We start from the raw sequence: 9397 nt of genomic DNA on the forward strand, positions 1-9397 counted from the left end.
GTCTAACTTTTTCTATATCCCTTGAATCAAAGATGATATCGATAAAGTTTCCTTCGTTTTAAAGAAACTAAAAAGTGTTTGTAACAAACATCTCGATACACCAGACTCTACAGATGATCAATGTGTACCATTGCTAAATTAAAGTAGATTACAGGTAATATTTTTAACCTTCTTTACTAATTTTTAATCACAAAAACTACACGTTGTAACTGTGTAAAAGAGAGCCCTTACGGTCATAAATTTGAATGGACGTATAAGCGACGAATTCTCTATAAACCTGGTTTTCCAGGGGTGGGTCGACATTAACTTTGAAAAATATTTGCAACGGCCTAACTAAAAGTATATGATTTAACATTATTGTACCACTATACACAGAAAAAAATATGTAAATTTACTCGACACGGAAAAAACGAATTACATGTAAACACTGTTGATGTAAACTTGAGATTCGACGTAAACGGTTGAATCACATGTAAAATCATGTTTTTACGTATAATTTGTTGCAAATTTACATCAAATTGCATTTAAATTTAAATGTTTAATGACGTGCAAAAGTGTTACATCATAAATGATGTAACATTCGGAAATATTTTTTTGTGTGTAGGTACAATGAAGAAAAAAAAATATTTAAAGAATCACACAAACATCACAGAATTCATGCTTTTCGTGAGTTCGTGAATCGTCTTGTTGCGTGAACATTCCGTTCCATTTGACATGAATGGACCTTTTCTTGACAAGCTTTTCCCACTGATGATTACCGAGGGTTGCTGAATGCATCGTCTCAACTCATCTTTAAACATCGGCTTTTGTTTGGTAAAGTGTTCTTATTATACCTCCTAGCATCGGCAGCATAAGTTTGCACCGCAATTGCAGTGTTTGATTCAAATTATCTTTCTTTGATAGTAAAGTATTTTTTTTGTTTTATTTGTGTGAAACAAGTTCGCCGTAGTTTTTGAAATCAGTGAAGCAAAAGTTTCCAAAGGGTATTTCTGTGTAAAAAAAACAGTCTACTGAATTTCACACCCAGAAATTTCCAGACTGTACAAATATTCAGAAGAAAAAAAACTTGATCGCAGTGAGTTATCTTTATTAATTCATGATTACTTTATTTGCAATTTGATAAGTATTAAAGATTGTTAAAGCAGTGGTCAATAAACTACATTCGAGATGCCCAGCCCAAATTTTGGCTCTTCTAGTACCAAAAAATTGACATATTGCATAAAACATAGCAGCAGGAAAAATCGATATTCTCCTCGTCCTCATCCTACTGAGAACAAATTTCCTGTCCTCCCCCTTTTTTCCAGATGACAAACATCGCCCAGCAGCACGACGTTGTGAAGAACAGCTTTTTCCACTTCATCAACACCCACATCCCGGGGGCAGATCTGTCCATTGTGGATGATATTGTTCTGTCGTATGTTATCTCCATCCTGGAGGAGGCCTCCCAGGATCCATGCTTCGATGTTGAAGGTAATCTGATAGGGCCAATTTATGATTTTTTCGATTAATTTATTTTCGTATTCTTGATTTTGCGAATTGTTGAACTATACTGAATACAATTGCAACAAATATTGTTCAATTAAGTAGCTATCTAAGAGCAACTATCTGCCATTCAGCACAAGTGGATGCGTTATCAAAAAGTTAATCTATTAAATTGATGTTTTTATACAAAATACAGTGTTATTTTTGAATAAGCGGATTTTACAAATCTCAGAGATTTTTTTTCAAAATTTTTTAAGTGTCACTGTCTGAAAAAACTTATGTAAATAATAAAAAAATGTTACTTAATACTCCTTTAGGTAGTTGGTGCCTTCCTCATAATACACTATAATTCAGTCAAAAAAGCATCATTTCTCTTTAACACGTGTAACAAATTAAGCTTCATTACTCATTTCTTTTGATAGGGTTGTCAGATCTTCAACCTTTTGAGCTCGTTGGAAAGGTCTTTTGATTACTCATCCAACGATGGGTCGCATGATAGATCTGGACAACGTTTTCATTAAAATATCTAAGATCCGGCTTCAAAAAGTGTATAAATAACGCTTAAGTGCTTATAACTTTTGATAGGGCTGTCAGATCAATCTTTTGGGGTCTTAGAAAAGGTCTCTCAATTACCTTTAAAAAAAAATAACATGACGGGTTTTCTAACAAAAACACCCCTTTTTACAATCCTACGAACTTTAGCCAAAGTCGTTTTTTAGCATAACTTTTGAAGTACTCAACTAAACTTTATAATGTTGAATAGCGGCTTATGGAGACCCAAGACAGATCGAATCAGATCAAAGCTGACAAAATCGGTTAAGCCAGTGACGAGTTAATCGACCATTTATTTATCCCACCACACACACAGACATTTGAACATATGAGGCAAGAGGAACTATTGCCCCCGAAACCATACACACACCTGGGCATTATTTCCCTTGCCCCACTTCCCCCTATACGTGAAGGTGGGGCTAAGCTGTCTAATTAGGAAGTTCATTTTTTCGAGCTTTTGTCAAAATCATTTTCTAGCATAACTTTTTAGTACTTTACTGAAAATTACCATTTTCAATGGGGACTACGGGACCCCCAGACGTATCGAATGATACCAAAACGATCAAAATCGGTTCGGCCAGTGCCGGGATAATCGAGTGCCAAATTACGGTGCCATCGGTTTTCATGAAATGATCTGCTTTGTTCCCATGACAGTGAAAAGTACCTAATCTTCGCAGGTGACATCTAACCATCTGCTGCCTCGTATTCCCCGAAGAAGGAATGGTTGCGCTCGTATATTAGGGAGGGCTGTTTCTGCTTTCTCCTTTCTCTTCTTCTGCAACTCGAGTTAGGACAGGCGCGTGATGCATTCGCAATAGTTTCCGATGCGATTGTCTTCACAATTGGCGCACTTGATGCGTGAATTCATTTGCTGACCTCGAGGGTCTTTTTCACGTCAACAAAAAATATTTTTTCGAGCGTCGAGGTCACCAGTTTTGCCAGTTTTTAGACTGTTTGGCTTGAAACACTGATACACTAAATGTATGTTTTCCAGGCTTCATCGAGATGATGTCGGCGTACTTCGACGACTTTGCCAACATCGAGCCAGCCACCGTCTGCTCGTGGATATTCCAGCTCGAGAGTCAGCTGTCGACCAAGCACAAAGAAACCGGTGGTGGCGGTTCTGGAGATGGCCCAAACCTATCACTGAAGTAAGTTTATCTTGTTATGCGACTCATATTCATCAAAACTAAGGATTTATTGTTTTTCCAGCTCGCTTAGCCTCGCCGACATTCTGCCCGAGGAGAAGCTACGCGGGCGTCAATCTTCGCTCTCGGAGAGCGACCATGCCGCGAACGGAGGCGGCGGTGGAAACGCGCCCAAGCGCGTCCAGCATCTGTCCGAAACGAGCGATGCCGGTTCGACCGATAGCTCCAATTGTGATCTGTTCGCCGAGGAGTGCGAGGTTCTACAGGAAATGTTCCCGGAAAGCTCGCTCATTGAGGTGGGTTTGGTTTTGGTCAAATAGACATGGTGGAATTTTCAGTATGTTTTAATTTTGATCTTGCACAGGTTAAACATTGTATTCTGATTGCCAACGGAGACATTGATCGCGCGACCCAGATTTTGCTTCATCGCCAAGAAGCTGGTCAAAGCCTGAAGGGGAATCCGAGCAATGTGCAGCCCAACAAGGCGCTTCCGCAAATCGACGAGACTGAGCTTAAGAATAGGATCATTTCAAGGTCAGTTTGCTGTCTCAAGTTCGATCAGCTGACAATGATTGAGCCTTTTGTTTTAGATATTCATACGTCGACAAGGAGGATCATCGTGAGTACAAGCCGGTGGCTCCAAAAGTCGAGCCGAAAAAGTTGATTCGCTACCGAGATAATAAAATTGTTTCGCTCAAGGGAGAACGTTACACAGAAGTTTCGCGTCGCGGTGGCGATGAAGAGACCGAGCTTAAAAAGCCAAAGAAACCGATTTGTCCGTAACTAAAATGGACCCTGCTGCTGATGCTGTTCACAGCCACTACAATAGCTACAGTTATACAAAGTTGTACCCGTGAAGAGCTACAACGCCAACCCAAAATTGTATTGTTCGTCGTCTACGTAGTCATCGTTCCACTCTACATCGTGATCCCCTCAGTTAGAATCTACAATAGCCGAAAACGCCAGCAGCAAAATCAACAACAATGCGAATGTTTTGAAGGAGATCGCCCGATCGCGACTTGCATCGTCTGCAGCCTCGAATCCTCAAATCTCGCTCCTACTACGATCCTCCGCCGGAATGTGTTTATCTCGCTTGGCCACTGGAGCTTAACCGAACCCATTCCCGCTAACCATACGAATTTCTTTATAAGACTTGACATAGTTAACGTCCTTTTGATATTAATCGCTTTGCTATCCAACCCTACTGAACAAGAGACTGGAAGAGGAATAGTAATCTCATTTTATAGTTTTGATACAGGTTTAGTTTTAGATAACACTAAGCATTTAAATAAGTTATGCGTTTTATTTATTTTACAAATATTTTTGTACTTATTATTTTCCATTATTCCTAGTTTAGTTTTTGTTAGCTGTAAGCACGTTTTACCGCGACGTATTATCAATCTCATTTATTCACAAATACACAACTATCAGTTTAACTTTGGTTTGCCATCATGATTTTATCCGAAATTCTCTTTATAGTCTTTATTAGTTGTTCTAGTTATTTTAAGACAGTCTTTTACTAAATTATAACACTTTACTTTCATGAACAGTATCGTGAATGTGAGACTCAGTACCAAGTACTTTATACGTAGGTAACAAACGATATTTAAAACCCCTCCCTTTACGAAAACCCCTAAAAAAAAGTGTCAAATTTGATATTGTGATCACCCTAGGCACACCAAATTATCCACGCAAAAAGCAATTTTTTAAAATACGCTGTGTTTTTTTTAAACAATGGGTTTCCCCCCACAAAATACCACCGTGAACGAGACGCCTTTACTTTCGACTCACACAACTCAACCCATTCAGCTCAGAGATCAACTCCGGTTCTTCCCAGGAACTAGTCGGTGTAGCGCGCGGAAGGGCGAACCCTCGAATCAAACATAATATGTGGACGTGTAGAGTAGTAATCATGAGCAGAACTTTAAAGAATAAAATGTATTGAAAAATCTGCATCAGCTAGCAGCGATATTTATTTCGTAAACTGTGAGAAACTGCCAACACCCTTTTAATTCTGAGGTATTTTTTTAAAAAGACACCTAGCTTGAAAACGTGCAAGGTTACGTTACGTAGGTTATTGTACCACCTCAGAAAAGTATATCGAGGTTTTTAAGCGAAGATGGCGTTCGAATGGTGAACGCCCGAAATGTCAAAATCACGTAGTGATACCAACATTATGGAAAAAGTGTGTCATGGCATGACAGCCACATTTTTTTCTAATTTTGGTGCTACTGGGCGATTTTGACATTTCGGGCGTTCACCATTCGAACGCCATCTTCGCTTAAAAACCTGGATATCTAAAAATTGCAGCAAAAAAACTTTTACTTATTTTCCGTGTCATTCTCGAATGACGAAACGGCCTACATTTCATTACCAAAAATAACACTACTGAAAAATATTGTTTTGTGATAACCAACAGGGCCACAAGGATGACCTATGTAGCGGTTACCTAGAAACTTATTCCAACAGTAACACAGTAACAGTAACAACAACCTAAATAAACTATTTACCCCTTGTGACGAAGTTCTGGTTTCCCACTAACCACATCCAGTCTCCGCCTTTACAGCATATCGTCCACTGTCTGATGCTCCCCTTGATGATCAAAGATCCCCCTCACAAGTCAGGAATAAGAAACAGGGGAAATCTACCCTTTCCAATCAAACACCTATCTTCGTCATATGGAGAGTTATAATAATAATAATAATGTTTATTAAATTCATTCAAGTTAACAGTAATGTCTGACTTCCCTAATGAATATAATTCTTTTAAAGGGATGTAAAGACGTAATTAAAAACTAAAAGCTACTTATAAACTGGTAACACTTTTTTTTTTTTTTGAAATGCTTACTAACGTAGTAAATAATTGTTTATGCAACTACGAATTAGAATGATCATTTTTCTTTTGAATTCAGCTAATGTCTCTGTTCTTTTTAAATCTTCTGGTAAATTGTTGAAAACAAACGGGCCATTAATTATAAATCTTCTTCTTCCAATTTCTGTTCTAAAACCTGATCGTCTAAGATGATGTGCTTGTCTTGTGAAATGCTGGTGAACCGCAGTAGCGAATTCCCAATTATGGTGCATTTTCCTACTGTTGAGACACTTGTACATTAGGATTGCAATCCTTTGCTCAAAAAGGCCATGAATCGGAAGGATGTTATGTTGGGACATTGTGTATAGATCACGTGTTGGTTGAAGGTATGGAAGCTTAAAAATTGCTTTGATGCAACGATTTTGCTGAACTTGAAGGTCTTTCAAATGAGTTTTACTGCAAGTGCCCCAAGCTCCTATTGCGTATTGATACCTACTGTGGATAAATGCAAAGTACATTTTCAAAAGAACATGTTGTGGAACACTTTTTGCTAGCTTCCTAAGGACACCGCACAGAGGGGAACATTTTGAGGTTATCATACTTACATGCACATCCCAACACAGCCGATTATCAATGAGCACACCTAGATATTTAAAGCTACTCACTTCCGCTACCAGTTGATTCCTTACGATGAGTTCTGGGTAGGGCTGGATATTTCTACTGGATAGACGGAAGATCATCATCTTAGTTTTACCGATGTTGAGAGCCAGTAGATTGTTCTGCAGGTAGTCGAGCACCAGTTCCAGGTCCTCCTGCATGCTTGCTACTACCTGGGCAGGTGAAGAGCCAGCGTACGTAATCGCTGTATCATCAGCAAACAGTCGTGGTTTTCCTCTCAAAGGCAGCTTGGGTAAGTCGTTCACGTACAGCAAAAACAGCAACGGACCAAGAACACTGCCTTGTGGAACCCCACAGATGACAGCGCTGTCGTAGCTACATGTTCCGGCTACAACCACCTGCTGGAAACGATCAGACAGGTAACTCTTCAAGAACTGGTTTGGGAGCCCTCGTATTCCGCAAGCGTCCAACTTCTTGAGCAGCATCGTGTGGTTAATTGTGTCAAATGCTTTAGACAAGTCGAGGAAAACGGTACCAACACTTTTTTATCGTCCAACATCTTGGAAATTTCGTCGACCATCTCCAAAACAGCTACTTCCGTTGATGAACCTTCTCTGAAGCCAAATTGGTGTTGATAGAGTTGTTTTGTGCTGGTCAGAAAAGTGCTTAGCCGATTAAACAACAATTTCTCAAACACCTTATTGATCGCTGGGAGCACCGAGATCGGTCTGTAGTTGGTTGGGTCCTTGGGGTTTCCGTTTTTGAAAACTGGATGTACAATAGCCTTTTTTAAACATTTTGGGTACGATGATTGAACCACACTTTCGTTAAAACAGTCTCGAATAAGGGTTGCAAGCAGCATACAATGTTTTTTAAGTGCTTTGATCGGGAATTGATCATAACCAGTGGCTTTAGAGGGGTCCAATGAACTAATTAGGTCAAGAACTTCTTGTGTAGATGTAGGGCGAAGAAAGAATGATCGTTGGGCGCGCTTAATGGTTCCAAATCTGTCAATGTCCCCGTCAGATAGTAGTTGGCCTGCTACACTGTTTCCCACAGACACAAAGTGTTCATTCAGCACATTTGCAACAGTTTTAGGGTCGTTTTCATCTCTCTGGTTCACTTCAAGGGTAAGGTTGGCGGTTGTTTTGGACTTACCACCAAGAAGCTCGTTGATCCTGCTCCACAAAAGCTTTGCGTTCCCAGTGTTGAACAGTTTAGAATGATACTGAATTTTTGCTTTGGTTTTGGCGGCTGCAAGTTTTTTGTTGGCGTGGGCGAGTAGTTCAGCAAGTCTAGCATCCTGTTGGTTCCTTTTCTTTCTTTTGAGGATATTGTCTCTTATTTTCCCGAGCTTCCAGATGTCGAAGTTGTACCATGGGCAGCTATCTGTCTTCACCATAACTTCAACAGATGTGGATCTGGAATTCTTCTCAGTAAGTTCAGCATAATGGCGGGTTACGGACTCCAAACGTTCATTCACTGGAAGTATGCTGAGGTTTTGGCTTTCCAAAAACGTATGAAACTGGGCGTCAACTGCTTGATAGTTAACCCAAGTTTTAGTTAACGTTTTACGTTTCCGTGCAGTTTTAAGGTTGTACGCTGTCAGAACGTAGTTGTGATCGCTGAGTTCGCATTCCATTGTAAAGTTTGTGACTCGTGCTGCATCCGCAACGCTGCATATCACGTGGTCAAGGGTGTTTCCACTGCTTGGTCGGGTGGTGAGCGTGTTGGTTACAACCATGTTGTAGGAATTCAACAGTTGGAAGTATTTTTGCACATCACTGCCTTCGGGGTTGTTGATTGGTACATTTAAGTCGCCCAATATGAAGCAAGGGCTAGATGCTTCGACGCTCGCAAGAACTTCTTCCAGTGATGTAATCAAACGTGGAATGTCGTTGTCAGGTGGGCGGTACATACCATGGATGATGATTGATGATGTTCCATTTTTAATCTTGACCGAGATTTGATGGTGCCCTTGTTCTGCTTTGGTGACTATAACTTCAACCTGTAGACCAGTGCGGATGAAGATGGCCAATCCCCCAGACGACTTTTCTCGACACGACCAGATACTTTCGTAACCAGGTATGTTGTAAAAGTGTGATCGGCCTTTTTTTATCCAAGTTTCTCCAATTATAATCACGTCGATGGTAGTTCTTAATTCTTGCAGGAAAACGCAGAAAGAATCTAGCTTTTCGAACTGATTCATGCCACGTATGTTAATTTGTAGGATCTTGAAAGTAGCAGTATCCAATGGGAAGATTTGAGCTGCAGGGTCGTCGACGAAGGTATTAGTTGCTTGATGTTCTAGGTACATAGATGGCATACTTTAGTTACTGCTTCTGTAATGTGGCTGGGCTATTGCTTTAACCCAGAAGATTGGAGTTTCAGTATATCCTGACGCGACTGGATGGGAATCGCCTTTGAGTGCTCATTTTTACGTATCATTATAGCACCGTTTCGACCAGGCCAGACAAATCGCAGTTCCAACTTGTCTTGTAAGCTTCTTAGTTCATGTAGCAGTCTCATTGAGAGAGGTGACAATTCATCCCGAATCATCACCTTCGCGGGTTTCCCTTTGGGACCACTAAAACCTTTGATCATCGAGGTGTCCATCGTACCAAAGTCTTTCTTGCGCTGCATTAAACGTTCCTTAGCCCAAATGCTTCTAAACGAGACCTTTATCGGCGAGTTCTCAGACTGACGGCCCACAATCCGCTTACTGGCTACGATTTCGTTCTTTACTTCAGGACAGTCTAAAGAATCGCATAGCTTATGAACGATGA

The 9397-nt window shown here is 40.3% G+C and overlaps 1 protein-coding gene across 1 annotated transcript; it reads left to right on the forward strand.

Moving 5' to 3' along the window:
• Positions 1-819: 819 nt before the first annotated feature.
• LOC120424943 (CUE domain-containing protein 2) lies at positions 820-4618 on the forward strand. Its single transcript, XM_039589247.2, has 6 exons — positions 820-1075; positions 1305-1470; positions 3029-3185; positions 3247-3478; positions 3547-3716; positions 3773-4618. The coding sequence occupies exons 2-6, from the start codon at positions 1305-1307 to the stop codon at positions 3963-3965; spliced, it is 918 nt and encodes a 305-aa protein (XP_039445181.1). The 5' UTR covers positions 820-1075; the 3' UTR covers positions 3966-4618.
• The last annotated feature ends 4779 nt before the right edge of the window (positions 4619-9397 follow it).

The sequence above is a fragment of the Culex pipiens genome, chromosome 1, assembly GCF_016801865.2.
Source record: "Culex pipiens pallens isolate TS chromosome 1, TS_CPP_V2, whole genome shotgun sequence".
NCBI lineage: Eukaryota > Metazoa > Arthropoda > Insecta > Diptera > Culicidae > Culex > Culex pipiens.

Excerpts from the sequence above, each read along its gene's own strand:
- LOC120424943 (XM_039589247.2), top strand. The coding sequence starts at position 1,305 with ATGACAAACATCGCCCAGCAGCACGACGTTGTGAAGAACAGCTTTTTC. Across the intron at positions 3,186-3,246 it reads GGCCCAAACCTATCACTGAA|CTCGCTTAGCCTCGCCGACA; the intron begins GTAAGTTTATCT and ends TTGTTTTTCCAG. Across the intron at positions 3,479-3,546 it reads CGGAAAGCTCGCTCATTGAG|GTTAAACATTGTATTCTGAT; the intron begins GTGGGTTTGGTT and ends GATCTTGCACAG.